This window comes from Accipiter gentilis, chromosome 14 (genome assembly GCF_929443795.1).
Source record: "Accipiter gentilis chromosome 14, bAccGen1.1, whole genome shotgun sequence".
In the NCBI taxonomy this organism is placed as follows: domain Eukaryota; kingdom Metazoa; phylum Chordata; class Aves; order Accipitriformes; family Accipitridae; genus Astur; species Astur gentilis.
Window position 1 is genome coordinate 9,721,215 of NC_064893.1, and position 16,197 is coordinate 9,737,411.

The 16,197-nt window shown below is 46.9% G+C and overlaps 1 protein-coding gene across 1 annotated transcript; it reads right to left on the reverse strand.

The window, feature by feature from the left end:
- Nucleotides 1-6,559: 6,559 nt before the first annotated feature.
- Nucleotides 6,560-8,238, reverse strand: CCR9 (C-C motif chemokine receptor 9). Its single transcript, XM_049816871.1, has 2 exons — nucleotides 8,221-8,238; nucleotides 6,560-7,723 (listed from the first exon to the last, which is right to left on the reverse strand). The coding sequence occupies exons 1-2, from the start codon at nucleotides 8,236-8,238 to the stop codon at nucleotides 6,560-6,562; spliced, it is 1,182 nt and encodes a 393-aa protein (XP_049672828.1).
- Nucleotides 8,239-16,197: the final 7,959 nt, after the last annotated feature.

Here is a 16,197-nt window from a genome sequence, read left to right on the forward strand (position 1 = left end):
AGTTGTTAACACTATAAATACAGTGATCTTGAAAAAGACTGTGAAAGAATGACTACCCTTCATGGAGCACCGAGATTTTAGGTTACCTGTAGAGGGCTTTCTAACAGAGCAAATTTTGTTCTCTGGGTGGCGTCAAGCTGACATCAGGTGGCCTTTTCAGCTAGGATGTCTGGCTCACTGGTAGCTTTCCCTTCCCTTCAGATGCCTCTTCCGTGTACTGGTGGGGTGCTCCCCAGCCTCTGTCAGGCAGAGGGGTCAGTGGAACGTGTGAGCTGGTTTATTCCCCCTCCTGAGGGAACAGGCTGCAATTCAGTTAAACCCTTACCTGGCTGCATGCATGAAAATGAGATGGACAAGAGACTGAAGTGGGCTCACAGATCAGTTCATGACTTATGGCATATTTCAGTGTTGAAGCTATGTTTTATATTTAATTAGGCAAGAAGAGATTATTTATTGCTTAAAAATGGACTACTGTGTACCATATGCTATGCAGTTTCACTGAGGTGTTACTGAAGTCTGCTGTAGTTTTCCTTTAAGCTTTTAGGTGTGGTTTTTAAAAGCATTTTGCTGTTGTTTTAGTTAGAATACTAATCTTACTAGGATATCTTTCTTAAAATGCCAAATGTAAGGTAGAGGGACACTGTCAACTATCTTAGGCCAAAATATGACAACTCTGCTCAGAAGTATTTGAAATATCTCCATTCAAAATCATTTGACAGACTTGCCTCTGGATTTCCTCTCTGCATCCCAGTTCTTAACATTTTTTCATCCTGTGTCAAATATTTTTAAGCCACTGTTTATGTAGCTCTTAAAGTAATTGGCTCCATCTAGTAAGCCAGATGTTTCCCTGACAGTTGTTCATGTAGACAGTCCTGAGGCTGGCTGAAGCATATGTTTGGGAGGAGGGGAATAAAAACACTGGGTTGTTTTTATTTAGCATTTGAGTCTTTATGGTACCTTTTCTTTAAGTTTTCCTGCCCTGTGAGAGTAGTTTTATGGCTGTTTTCCTCTCTGAAAGAGGACTAAGAGTGGGAACCAGAACCTGTAGAAAAGAAAAGGTTTGCTTCTAACCAAGGAGAATATTTAAGAAGGAGAAAAGGTTTCAAAAGAGGAAGTAATCAGTCTGGTAAGGTACAGGAGTGCAACTGTTCGAATTGGCTGTTGAAGAACAGGAATCCCATCATGGAGTCTTTTATACCTCAGAGGCTGTGCAGAGAAGACAGTAAAGAACCTGTCATTCGTACTGACCTTTTGTTTGAATGTCCCAGACGGTTTATTACTGGGGCCATGGAAACCCAATAAAGGACTTGGCACAAGTGTAGGTTTGTGCAAGAGATTATTTCATTCGAGCCCCTTGTACCTCCACTCATAAAGCCCTTGTTAATATGAGCTGTGCCAGGAACGCTGATAAATCTGTTTATTTACAGGTACTCAGGTGATTAGTTGAATTGGGCCTTTTATTATCTGCAGCAATGCCATTAAAAGAAAACAAATACTTAAAATCGATCATGAAGTTAATTTAAGGGGATGTAACACTCATGGGACAAAGAGAGTATGCATCGTGGTCAGTATAAGCAATTGGATTTTTTTTCTGGGTGCTGGAACAACGGAAGGTAGTATTTTTTGTTATGCAGAGGTTTATGCGAAGGCAAGAACATAGTTGCTTTAAGAAGATGACAGTGTTCCTTTACTCAATGTTCCTCAATGTTGCTTTATGAAAAATCACTGAGATGTATTGCACAAGAGTGTACCACGTTACAAAATAGCAAAGCTACAAAAGCCTGACTTTGCTCCTTTTTTAAAATTTAAATTGCACTACAGTTTTAATTATGCTCAATCACTGAGACTGTAACTTGTTCAGAAGCATCTTTTGGTCTTAACTGCCAAAGAATTGCAAACCCCATTCACATCAAGCTTCACGCTCCAGATAGGGGAAAAAGAGATTTATGTATACCAACGTCTGGTACAGTTACAGAGATGTAGATGGTTGTGTACTGGAATGTTTCTTGATGCTTTTTTTTTTTTCCCTTTTTTAACCTCAGGAATTAAAAAAATAAAGTTCTGTATCATTGAGAATGTGTCCCTTTTCTGCCTCATAGAGATAGCTTTGTCTGGAAGATAAATCAGTTGATTGTATGATGTACTTCTAAGCAGGAAAAAGTTTTACAAAATATGGAAAATAGAAAATAATTTGTCATGCTGGTGGAGAAAGGCCACGTCTGTACAGTACAACAGAGCAACAGCGGCTATCCTTAAATAAGTACTAAGTGAGCCGGTCCCCAAGCTAGAGGACATATCACCCTGTCCTGGTGGCTTGGAGCAGCTGGGCCTCCCCCAGCAAGAGCAGAGCCCTGTGGCTGAGAAACACCTTTGTCCGCCTTTGCTTCCCCTCGGAGGTAAAAACAAAGCAGCCCTAAGGACAGCAATTACACTCGCTGTCATCCATGACACCAGTCAGCACTGTCCTTCAGCTTGGGCCTCCCATCTGGTTTTCCCCAGGTGCTGGCCAGGTCTCTAATGCCTGGGTTATGTTGCATGGCTGTGGGAGGGAAAGAAGCGCTGTGTGAGTCGCAGGTGCTCTTCACCTGTTGCTGTCGCCTCCGTGTTTGCATCTGTAGTCCCAGCCCTGGGGAACGGGGCAAACGTGTAGGCTTGTCTGCACTGCTACGGCCATCCGAATGGGGTCAGGAGGACGCAGGCCCCATCAAGACCAGTCATTGCTGCTTTTATCAGTGATTTCTGTTTCCTCATGGGAGTTTCCTGCTGGGGTGGAGGCTGTGACGCTTCCCCTCCCCATGCTTCAGCAGCAGCACCAGCCCCTGCTCCCCATGTTCAGAGGCTTGTCGCTGGGACAGAGGTTTCCAACAAAGCCTTAGCCTGCAGTACAAGAGACCTGCAGTACCTGTGTCAGTGACCACGCCTTGCTGTACAACATCTCTGCAAGGGAGGCTTTAGCTGTTGAAAGCCTTTGTTTACATCTCCAATAATCCATGTTTAACCATACCAGACAATATCTTCTCTCTTCTTTGGTGCTAGGGGCAAGGCGCTTACAGCCCTAGTGCTGCCATACAGAGGGTCTTAACCCACCTCTTTCTTGGCCTGTGCCCCAAGAATTGGCCTTGGCACACTCAGTATGACGTTCTGCTGTGGTGACCATGTGAAGCTGCCACAAGACAGCAGTATCCTCTCTGTTAGCCCTTGAAATGTCACACAGACACTCTGAAGTCCAAATACAAGGTTTCAAAACACATATGGCCCAGGAGGCTTGGAAAAAACAAGCAGCACTTGGGGGGTGCTGGGACAACAGTGTCTGGTCAGTTCAATGATGGATAAGTGATCCAGATTGTACTTGGAAATGGTGCGTTTGCATACACCTAACTCAGATCGATGGTTCTGGTTTTGGGCTACTCTATCTACCACGACTTCAGTGATTCTTGCTGCACCAGTCTCTCACACCTTTCCATTGTTTTTCTGCTCTCTGGAAGAGGCACTTCTATAAAGCACGTCTCTCTCTCAGGCAGGAGCAGGCATCAGTTAGGTGGGTTTGCCTGCAGAGAGAGTGAAAGTTTCTCATCAGTTCTCCTAACTTCCTCTCTTTGTACCACAAGTAGGCCAGTGCCACGCTATGTGACTGCCTGCACCACGGTCACAGCTACCTCTGAGCCCTTGACCACAGCGCGTTGATGACAACCTGAAGCTACTGCCATGGCTGTCCCTGCTACAGCTTGGCTCCCAGCCTTTGCATAGTTTGAGTGCGTTACACCAGCGGGCAGGTCTGGCCCAGTTCCCGCCTGGGCAAAATCTGGGGTCCTGGCATGCTTATGGCTCTCTGAAGTCTGAGATGGGGACTAGGAGTTGAAATGAAGGGTCTCAGGGTGACGATGCAACGCTCAGGGCAGAGACAAGCGGAGCTGCTCCTTTGAAGAACAGGGACAGCAGAGGAGACTTCAACCCAAAACTGGGAATATCTGGGGAAAAAAATGACCTTAAGGAGAGGGGAGAGGAGCTGTGGAAGATCTTAGGCCTCTCCCGGGATTTCCAACAATGGCTCGGTGAGTGTCCTGCTGGAGCTGTGGGTAAGGCGCAGGCAGTGTCCCACGGGAGGTGCGAGGGGCTGTGGGGCAGGGGAGGCAACACCCCTCACCTTCCGGGAAACCTCCCCTCCTGGGAGACAGCATCAGCTTAAGCCTGGGGACACCCTAGGGAGGCACAAGAGGGATTTCGGTGGGATAAATCCAGCTAAAACCTCAGGGCAGAGGGACAGATGAGCCCTGGGAGGGCTTGGCCACAAGGAGCTGTGCTGCTGGCAGATAGAGGTCCCCCCAGCCTCTGGGGGTAATGGTAGCAAACACCTCCATGACCAAGTCCCTGCTGTGTGGTGGCCGGCAACAAGGGACCCCACCGGGAACGAGGCTGCAGCCGGAGGGAAGCAGCTTCCCCGCCAGTTTGGGGGGTGCCAGCAGCCTGGGAAGCCACCAGTGGCTGCTGGACCACAGGCAGCCCTGGTGGGACAGATCCCACAAGGGAAAACCCACCCTGGGGGGGAGAGGCTGGACCCCCCAGCAAAGCAGCAGGGAGCAGCCTGACTCAGAGCGGGACATGTGTGACCCCGGGACGACCCTGCCGCCCCAAACTGCTGAAAGTTCATCGCCGTTTCACCACCCTCAACAGTTTCACTCACCGACCAAGCATGAAAATTTCCCACAGCGTTTTGTGGAGGGAAGAAGCTTTTACCTTCTCTGAGAAGGCCCCAAAATTCAAGTTCCCGGGGCTGGCGGGACGCTGTGCAGGGAAGAGGAGCGTGAGGCCACCGGGCAGGACCGCAGGTCGGCGGCAGCAAAGGTTTGCACGCTTGTTTGTTTGTTTGCATGACTTGAGGGCTCTTTTGGGGCCAGGAGGACCCTCTGGGTGGGACCACCCTCAGCCCCAGGAAGGGTTAGACATGTGAAGTAAACCCCGTTAGCAAAGTTTTCCTTTGGTCTTTTTCGGGAGGGGAAGGTCCCATCATTGGAAACAGGTTATGTGTACGGACCCAAACCTGGGAAGGATGTGTGGGCAAGAAACAACCAGTTCATCCCCTTGCTGTATGTGGCGGTGCCTTTATTTAACGGAATTTCAGCTTCCCTTCGCACTGAGCTCGACACAAATTGCGAAACCCCCCCCAAACCCTTCTTACACCTATAGTAAAAAGTACATACAACTTTCACCATTTTTTCCTCTAAGGAGAAGGTTAAAAATTGTTTTTAAATCCTAATAAGCACATACAAAACTAGAACCTTATCTGCTCAGATGTACCCTATTAACTAGAAAAGCAGCCAAACCTTGCAGAAAGCTTGTGTTTATTGACGCGCTTTAATGATTAATGCACAATGAAAATACTATCTTCCTGCAAGAAATAATTACCAGGAGGCAAACTAGGTTAAATGTGATTATTTAAAAGAAAGCCCCCTGAGCACTACAACTTGCAATGGAAGACTGGGAGGTGCAGGCTACAGTCAGGCAGGACAGGCGATGTCACGTCCCTGGGAGGGGACGAGCGAGGGGGAATGGCCACGCGGTGCCCTGCAGCCTCAGGTTAGGTTTGACACTTCATTACTCTCTGTCTTACTGGTCGTGGGCTAAATATATTTTCTAACCATTAGCAAAGATATCAGTGCATAACCAGTGGTCTGTTGAACCATGGGTTTGGGTTTTGCATTCTGGTTTACTGTGGCTTTGCACCATATGGCAGATATCTCCGGGACAGACAACTCGACGTCTTTGATGCCCTTGAATTTTTATTGTGAGGTGCGATTTGTCAATGCAGGGAACCGCACAAAATACCAGTATCAAAACAGGAGCTGTAGCAAATAAATTGTACCCAATTTCACCTTACACCACACAGCTAAAATATAGGAGAAAGATAGATCTAATTCTGTAATGACCACTTTATGAACGCGAACGATTGGCTTTCCTTTGCAAGAAGAACCACACATGCAGCAAAACAGACTTAATGTCTGCACAGGCACAGAAAGCAGCATTTGACTGTTGCAATAAACCAGCGTAGGAGCTAAAGGCTGTTGTCCTTTGCAGCGGAGGGGACCTGGTGTGTGGGTGCAGGCAGAGCTCCCGGGTCCAGCCACCTCTGTAGGAGACCCTGGCTGGACAGCAAACGAAGGCTGAACACCCTCCTGCTGCTTCCTATGGGCGGGATGGGTGGTTCATCTGGCTTCATCTGCCTCTGTTGCTGCCATAGCTGGGCTTGTCACCTCTCTGCGAGGCCTGTTATTTCAGGCTGTGGTCTGAGCCACAGGTGGGCCGGGTATTTACGGCTGTCACAAAGATAGCTTTTAAGCTCTGTAAGTTCTGCTTACAATAAGTGTGGCTGCATTTTGCTGCCCTGTGCCGAAGGTTTCTCTTCCTTTCAGCCTGCAAGCCCAGGCTGGGTCCCGTGTGGCGAGGACGGGTTGCGTGAGGAGCCCCCAGCCCTCCCCGCTCCTCTGAGACAGTCTTTGGGATATACGGACAGTTTCCAAAGAGTTTGGTGCTCCTCTGGCGGGGAGAGAGAGGAGGGACTAACTTACAAGAGGACTTGGCAAGGTGCGGGCATACCGGAGGAGGTCAAGTGGGTGCTGAGTGTCAGGGAGCTTCTCACCCGCTGCCTGCCCAGCATGGCAAAGGACCAGTTTGAGCTGTGCTCCTGACTGTCGCAGGCGGAGGAGCACTGCTCTTGGCCCCTGCTCCAGCAGCAGCCGCTGCTCTGCATCATCCTGCCCAGCGCTGTCCTGAACCGCTCTCCAGCAAAGACGTAGAGGAAGGGGTTGAGGCAGCTGTGGAGGAAGGCAATGCTCTGGGTGACCTGCAGCTCGATGTCCAGCCGGTTGGCAGCCTGACAGCTGTACGCCACCCTGGTGTAGGTGTTGATGGCTTTGACCAGCAAAACAATATTGTACGGGAACTGAGAGAGGAGGAAAGCGGTGATGATCATGGTGATGATCTTCAGCGACTTCTGCTTTTGGGATCTTTTGGCTTGCAGGAGGGTGTTGATGATAAGGGCATAACAAATAACCATCACAAGGAATGGGAAGAAGAATCCAATTGTGACTTTCAAGGTCAGGACAGTAATTCTGAAGATCGTGCTGATGTTTGATGGGTATGTAATTTTGCAAACTGTTATGTCACCCACCTGCGTGCTTTGGCTGTACAGGACTTCTGGGATACACAGGCTCATGGATGTCAGCCAGACAGCCAAGCACATGAGTTTGCTGTGCAGGAGCCGCCTTTGCTTAGCAGTTTTAGCTTTCATTGCCTGGACAATAGTGATGTACCTGTCAAAGCTGATGCAGGTTAGAAACAAGCTGCAGCCATAGAAGTTGATCTTATACATACTGTTGACGACTTTGCACATGAAGTTCTTGAAGATCCAGCCATCGGAGGCAGCCTTGGCCCAGAAGGGAAGGGTGAAGAGGAGGAGCAGGTCCGCAAGGGCCAGGTGCAGTAGGTACCGGTCCATCATGCTCCTCCTGAAGCGGTATTTGCAATAGACGAGCACGACCAAGGCGTTTCCCACTGTGCCCACAGAGAAGATGAGCCAGAAAAACACTGGCAGGAAGGCTCGAGCGAACTGCCTGACCTGCCTCTTGTCGCATGTGAAATCTGTGTCATTTACCAGGTTTCCATCCAGGGACAGCACCGTGCTGTCGTTCCTGTAGTAATCCAGGCTGGTCTTGCCAGGGTGGGTGACCTGCAATGGGTCAGCAGGTAAATTTGTGTTGAGAGGTGGCTCAGTAAAGCACAAATTTGCCCCTCTCCACCAGATGCAGTTGAAGATCCCCAATATATTCCATTTTAGATGGGAAAGTGCAAAGGCTGCCAGCGAAACACAGTGTGTTTCAGACTGCTTGAAGTTTGTGGCACAGCAGAGGCTTATAAAAATGACCCGTTGAGCAACAAACTCTTTACAGAAGAGCAGTTCATCACCTCCAGCCAACTTCAGTTCTTAAAATGGCAGGTGGTGAGAGCATTATCTCTGCCAAGATCATTCAAAACACTGTTGGCTTGTCAGCTTCAAATACATAACAAAATGCAAAATCCTCAACTCAGAAAGAGGTGGGGAAGAAGGCTTTGTGTTACTGCTATGGCGGGATGGCACTGTTGGCAAGAGAGAGGCAGAAAAGTGATGGAGGCAAAGAGGGGGGAAAGAAAAACTGAGATTACACAGCAGCATCACTGTATACTCACTACACTTGCAACTGCCATCTTCAGCCAGATGTTTACTCAGTCTTAAAGGAGGCTCCGTAACCTGGAGAGGAAAGATGGGGGGGGGGGAAACAACTGATTTAAAACAACTTTGAAGAAGAACTGTGACTTTTTCTTCTTCTCCTACTTCTTCTTCTTCTTCTTCTTCTTCTTCAAATAAAAACCTCAACCCTTTGAAACGTGTCTGGCCAGGAGATGAACAAACCACAAAGAAATTGATATTGCTGGTTTGATTATTTAGCTGCTTCCATGTTACAAATTTACATTTAGCCTCCATTAGCTCTTCAGCTTCTCTATGGCACTGTGCTGATTAAGTTCTTTGATGTACTAGAGTCACTCTGATCTCATTTTTAATAAGATGTAGACTCCCCAGTGCGCACATTAAAAAAGAAAGTAATCTGAAAGCACCGTATCTTCCAAAAGATTCGTGAGAATAAATGAAATGTGTCTCTTAAATTAACAAGGAAAAGTACCTGCCTTTAGTATTAGTTTGCAGTGTTAAACTATTTGCATCCTCTGCAGTGACTGATAATCTCTGCCTGCAACATCTCTTTCTTATCTGTGAGTTTAAGTGTGATGCTCATTGCTGTTGGTCTGCAAAGCAGTTCATTATGCCTCAGTAAACAAGAAAATACTGGTTTTCCCTGCTGCAGGTTGCTTTTCAAGTCAGTCTACCATCTACCAGCACCAGCACCAAAGGTAGCTGAGCCTGGTGGGCTCAACATAAGTCACACAATCCTAAGCTTTCAACCTGTTCTGCACCAGCCCGACTGTGCTAGTGCCTGGGGATAAAGCCCAGGGACAACATGAGGACGGTCCCGTCAGTGCTACCGGGGACCTTCAGCTAGCACAGACCTTTCCTCTGGTCATCAGTGGCTTCAAAAGCAGGTCAGACAACCGAGAGATCACCTCGCAGAGCCAAACTTCTCACCACAGCAGCAGCTGGACGGAGCCAAACCTTCCCCATGGGGAAGCAGCCCATGTTCACGCTCTGCCTTCCCTCCGGTTGCTCGTTGTGCACTGACTAAAAGCCCCTTCCCTGGTATTATTTGGGGCACGAACTGACGCACCATGCCATTCGCCTCCCCAGCCTGCCTTAGGGTTCGCTGAGTTAGCAAGTTCATCAACAAAGCCAGTTTACTGTAAGCAGCTACTTTTAGGCTACTTTGGCGAGTGCGCTTGCAGCCACGTCTCTGTGTTTGTGGCACCCACTGGCCCCATCTGCCTTTGATCCCTTCGCCCACTCTCAGTGCCCAAGTGGACGCTTGCAGCAAGTATTTGCAGGGCTTTGGCATCTGGTCAAAAAAATTTAATGCGGTTGTTTTCGTCTGTTTAGAAATGAGTGTGTTCAGAAAGCACAGATTAGGGACTAATCCTTCCATTTTCTATCTTCATGAAGCGACTTTAATGAATATGAATTATTTAGGAGCAAGGCTGGCAGCATGACAGCTTTGCAATAAAAGAACTTGAGTCTAGGTACAGAGTATTTGCTTAAAAATAGATAGAAGAAATAAAACCAGTCATAAACATGTGCTCTTAGTTTTTAAGTTTTCTATCAAGATACAGGTGTCCACGCAGAATTATGCTGGTCCCTGGAGTTTCAAGTACAGATACAAATTTAGTACCTGGATTTAACAGTGTCACCTGTACTCTGTACATAGTAGTTGAATTTCTGATGCGCAAAACTCAAAATACATTTTTATTTGACTTCTTTCCAAAGCAGACAACCAAGGAAAGTAAGTGGCCCAATCATACTAATGCTACAGCATGACGCAGAATTTACGCCAGTAAAAACATGCAAGCAGACAGAAAGAAACCACCTGTATAAGACCTATAAATCAGATACACCACGTGTAAATACTAAGATGTAGAAATTAAGACCAGTCATAGCCATACATATACAAATGATATTGGACAGGTCTGCTGAAACAAGAAATACACAACACAGCAAAGTCTCTGGCGACAACATCCCCACAAGGGTTTTTCCTTGTCCCCGTCCCTGTCCCTGTCCCCATCCCCATCCCCGTCTGGCTCCAGCCCAGGCAGTAGTGCGGGCGCAGCAGCGGGCCGGAGGGATGACCGACCCCGCTGGGTGCCGGCAGCGAGGGTGCACCCACCCCAGCCCCCTCGTCACAGGCAGGCTCCTGCACATCATGGTAAATACAGGGCGAGCCGAAAGCCGAGCTGGATTCCCACCGAGGAATTCCAGCCTGAGGAGCGAGGTGTCACGACCTCAGCCGCAGCGCAGAGGAGGCAGCGTGCTAACCACGGCGGCCGCCTTGTCTTGGGGTTTTGCTTTGCCGTTGCTGCTGCGCTTGTTACGGGCTATATTAATAGCAACAATAATGTGGGGCCAGAGACAATGAGCTTTCTGATGTTCTAGCCAGCACCTGACTTTTTCCTACGGTGAAATTCACAGCACACTAAAAGTTGACAAGCAACAGCCTGTCTCTTGAGATAAGGAGGGGCTGCTTATTAATCAAAATGAATTTGATCCCTTTTTGCTTATTTTGGAGGGGGGGGAATGTGGTTTCAGGAATTGCTGCGCTAAGCACGTGACTCATCCTTCTCAGCTACAGGGCAATGTCAGACCTGCCGTGCTCCACCTGCTGCAATGCCATGCTTCAGAAACTCCTCAGCAAGTTGAAGTCTCAAAGCAGCAGAGCTTTGTCCACCTCACAACAGTGCAAAATTTGGCTGTCGAGGCCAAGACCTGCCACATATGACCCAGAGGTGACGGTGGCCAGTGGCAGGCAGGCAGCAAGCTACTGCTTTCTCCCTGGTACCCGTTTCCAAAACATCATTGCAGCATCTGCTGAAGGATGCAGAGCTGCGCATCCCCCGGGGCTTTTTTATGTTATTTTCTTTTAGCCATCAGACATACCTTAAATTGCAATCAAAAAGATCATTGTAACTGGATGAGTTCAATGGCGATTTTTTTTTTTTTTTTTTTAAATCAATTTGTAATTTGGTTTCCTTTCCACGGAGGCTGCATGTGGAAAGACAAACATGAATAGTGGAGGAGGGGACTCACCGGGATGGTCGCTGCAGGGGGGTCAGCCTGGATGTCGCACCCAGCAGTCGCACCACCGCACACAGTGTTTGCTCTCTGCACCCACGTTTAAGCTTTGGGCTTTTTGTAGGCTGAGGTGGGTGTGTACTCCCAGGACCCCAGCCTAATTAGCCCTCTCACAGGCTGTTTTGTCTGTGGTTTCCATGGTTTAGGTGGCTCAAACACAGATGGCAATCTTCTCTTTCTTTATTTTTTCTTTGTTTTTTTCCTGGTAAGCTCTTTTGATAGCAAAGGGAAGACCTCTCATACCATCATTTTTTTGCTTATGTGGATCATCTAGTGCAGGGCAAATCAGAGGCTGCTCCTGGCGTGGCTGTGTCCTGCTGGAAAATGCTTTCACCGGGGAAAAGAAAATAAATCCCCAAACAAGAACTGGGTCCCTCTGGACACCCACCAGTGTCCCCTGGGGAGGCTGGGACAGGAGTGAGGAGCCAGGTCTAGTGCTGCCCACTCCAAGCTGGCCCCCAGGCACAGCTCCCCACAGCTGCCCACCAAGGCTGCAAGCAAGCAGGGGCCAGGATCGCAGGGTCTGCGTGATGCCCCGCAACACCAGGTGCTTTGCAAGCAGAAGCAAGCAAAATGAAAGGACACCAGCTTCAAGATGAAAGGCCAAGCTATTCTTGCCACAGAAACTGGGGACACCCAAGGGCGGGACTGCAGGCAGTCACATAAAGTCCCTGCCGGTGGCACATCCTATGTGACAGCCATCCAGAAGAGTGTGGCAGGAAATATTTTGAAGAGGAAGGCAGTGAGAAGTGTTTAATAAGTATGTGAAATTGCACATCTTATGTCTTCCTCCTGGCAAGGTGGCATGCAAATCACAGTGATCTTAATTCCCCTCTCTTGCAGGAGGTCCGAGCACCATGGGGTTTTGCTTAAATGCTGGATGGTGTTCAGCTGTGACCAATGCTCGTTTGACTCACACTTCAAGAAAATTTCCAAATTGCAGTTCAGGCTCAGTTCTAATTATGGAGAAAACAATGATTCGAGCTAGGTTTTAGGTTGGACTCAGCTGCCACTTGGCACCACGCTCCAGCGTGGCATCCCCTTCCAAGGGAAAGGAGCCCAGGATGCTCCACACTCCACTGCAAAACCCCCACTAAGGTGTCTGCATATCTTTAATAATTAGTTGTCATCCTGAAACTCTTCCTGAAACAGGCATATGTTTGTATGCAATGATACCTCTGTACGCATGTGGCCTCTCTTGCCTCCTGGACCCCTGGGTAGGAAAACAGCGAGGGGGGAACAGCTCTCAGCTAAACCCTGGGCACCTGCTAAGGAAAGCATAGGTGTGAAAGCGCAGGCATAGCCTCTGGGCTCAGGCACAACTTACTGCGGCCTGGCAAATGGCTGCCTGCCAGCGGATCCATGGTTACCCCTAATTCAGGTTAGTTTGTCGCTCGGTGTAATGCAAGGTGATTCAGCGCTGGGAGAGCTACATTAACTGCAGTACTGTAAAGGCATGCCCGTGGCCAAAGCCTCTGATGCAAAGGGTCTTCACATCCTTTGGTCTCTCCTTCATGGATGTGAGCCCTCACGTTCTGGATTTAAGTGACTTTAATTAGACTTAGCTTAATTCTCCCTAGAAGCAAAGTAATAAGTATAACTTAACCTACCCACTTCACACAGCCAGTTCCACTGTCCTAGAAGTCCCTGGGCAGATAAATCTCCAGACCAGAACATGGGCAGCTACTCATCCTGTTCGTTCTTTTTCTGCCACATGCCATTTATTAAGTAAGTGTCACTGACAGCAATGGCATTTTTGTCCCCAGCGGTAGGAACAGAAGCAGGAGAACAGCCGGAACCTTACAAATCCTCTTGCCAAATTTCTGCCAAACCGGTTCCCTATTTGCATCCTTGCTCAGTGCCGTCCACAGTTAATTCATTTTGAACCAAAACAGAGCTGGTGCGGTCAGTTCTTGTGATACCAGCATGAATTGTGAGATAACCTGTGATTTCCCTCCAGCTCACGTCATTACAAAACTAAGCATCTCTGTTTTCCTTACAAATATATTGCTTTCATGCTTGCCAAGAGAACTTGCAAGAGTAACACTTTTTTTTTTCTTGGTTTAAAGTAAGAGGGAAGATGAAAACCACCAGCAGTTCTTAGATGTCTTCTTTTTAACTTCAGGGTGTTTACTTTTAAGCACAACTTGGGGATGATTTTTTAAGCTTCTCATTTAGCGCATGTACTAATGGCAGAGACATACTCAGCTTGATGTGCCGATCAGGTGCTTGGAAAGATTTGGCAGAAATAGAACAGAACTTGGGGTTACACCCTCTGCTGAGGCTAACCACAGTGAAAACTGCACTGTGCTTGCACAACATCTGTCATTTAATATACCTATTTTCCCCTCCACAGGTAAAAGGAGGACATTAACCTGCTTCTCTCTGAGCAGGCTGTTTTACTGGTTCAACAGCCCCTCAGTTGGTCTATTCAGGAGAGGCTGTGGTCGCGATTCACCATCCTCTATGAGGAGAATATTTTCACTTGGGGAGATCGGTGCCTCATGTACGCAAGCGAATAATGTTATCTAGGAACTTTCTATAGATCGAAACACTTGAGGCAAGTCCTAGGAACATAAGACTGGACATGACAAGTCACCTCAGCTCTTCCATGTTTCCCCAAAGTGAGGCAAGACAAAGCACCTGGGCTGTTCCTGGCAAGCAAGAGTTGCTTTCCACTGAGTAATAACATCTTCGAGCAAAGAAAAGAAGACCCTGCATAATATCATCCCCACCCTAGACACTCGCAAACACTTTGCAAATCAAAAGCATGGTTCTGTAGATCTTTTCAGCATTTCTTATTCCATCAATAACACAATTCAGCCAGGTTACTTGCTTAGGTAGACTACTCACAGGGTTTCCTGAGGCTTTCCATACCAAGCCAACAAAAGGGTGTTCTTATTCCCATTTCTAGCGGGTGTACAGAGTCATTACAAGGATCCAAAGTGTTTGCAAGTTCAGACATAAATTTTGAGATGTGTGAGACCTGCCTGGTTTGGTTGCTTTCTTTTTTTTTCTTTTCTTTTTTCTTTTTGTTTTTTTTTGAGGGTACATTGCGTTATCCTAACTTCCCCCCAACTGACCCAGTTGCGGGTGGAAGCACAGGCAGCACTCCTTGAATCTGATTCCAGATGTAACACACTGGGTCTCCAGAAAACAAGGTACCTACGACCCGCAGCCACCTGCAACGACAAAGGTCTGAGTCCCCCTCCCCGCTGCCACAGAAGGTCGCCTCAGCAGACGCAAGGTTAGATCCTCCAGCAGGGAGCTGGGCTGCCTTGGTTGCAAAGCCCCATCTCTCTCTCTCTCTGACTTGGTATTTCAAGAAAGACAGATTTGACCTGTTTAACGGTGCTGAAATCTGTGAATTACTAAACTCTTAGTGTAGATGGATTAGGTGTTCTTTTGGGGCTAGATTGTGGTTTTCTAGATGTGATGAGGTCTCATTTTCTCAAATTCTCAAAAAAGCATTTAGCCATGAGTTTTTCAAAATTAATTTTGCACAGTTGTTCCAAGCCTTTGCTCACTCAAGAAAATCTATTTAGGCTTCACCATTTTAAACTGCATCAGATCATCCTGGTTACACATATGTTTTACTAACTGTATCTATTGAAATGTTTTACAGGGCCAAACATGATTTCTAGTAAGGAGGATTAATGGGTTTAGTTCAGTGAATGATGTCAGCACGCACAATATTATCAATGCTTTTGCATAAGAGATTGGTGATGTGGTAATGGTAAATCACACTTGTGACAGCAGAACCTGTGAATTAAGTGCGCTTGCACAGGGGCGGTTTGCGTGTACAAATACTCAAAAGTGAATGGTAACAGACCATATCATGGCCAAAGCCAATAGGTTTTGTCAGTTGTAAAAACAGATAGGTAAATAGTCTTAAGATTGCATTTAAGGAATCAACGGTTGTAACAGAGGGTCCTTCTCGTGCTCCTTGATCAAAAAATTGAAAGATTAAAAGTCCAATCATGTCAATGGACTAATGTATTCATTATTGCAGTTTATTTTGAAGACAAAGCCATTATAATAACTGTAAAGAACACAGATACATATAGTGCATTGCATATGGAACTAACAAGTGTTGCTAATAGGCACATTACAAACAGATGGGCTATATTATATACTATCTAATTTCTACCATCTCTACAAAAAAAATGTAGCACTCATTTTTTATGGCTGCTGTGAAAAAATATTGAAAAAAAATGTGTAAATAGATTATTACCTATGAATAAAGCCCATTAAAATCAATTTGTAAGGCCATGATATGACTAAGAGACTGATCCTTCCATGTTTTTTAAAATGCTTCACACTGCATAAACTCTTTGTACTTGAGTCCACATACATGGTGCTGTTGCTGGGAAAATAACATTTATTTCATTGTTGTATCATCCGTCTGTTTCTAAAGATAATTATCGCTGTGATTTCTGTTTGCTGCTTTGGTTTTGGTTGTTTGCATTATGGAGCACAAGCAAAACTAAACTTAGGAGTGTCCAGGTTTCAGTTTTATTAAGCACTCACCATATTGTATGCATCTGTCTAACACTAGAACGTTATAAACAAGTTTATACTGTCCCGTTGCGACAATCTAGGAGAAACGACGCATTGCCAGGGACTTGCCCCGGGGGAGAAATGGACCAACACAGATACTGTGGATCAAGCAATTTCTCCGTTTATTTGCTGCGTAACATTCGGTTATATACCATAGCCATGCGCAAGCCATCTACTGATTGGCTGACATGTGCTGTTCACGCACCTAACGCAATAGTTCGACTGGGAAGGCCTTCTGATCACGCGAATGATTCCTCCTGTCTGTGTCTTGCCTGGTGTCCTGCTTTCAGTCACGTAGGCCCAACTTGTTCAGCTTTTTG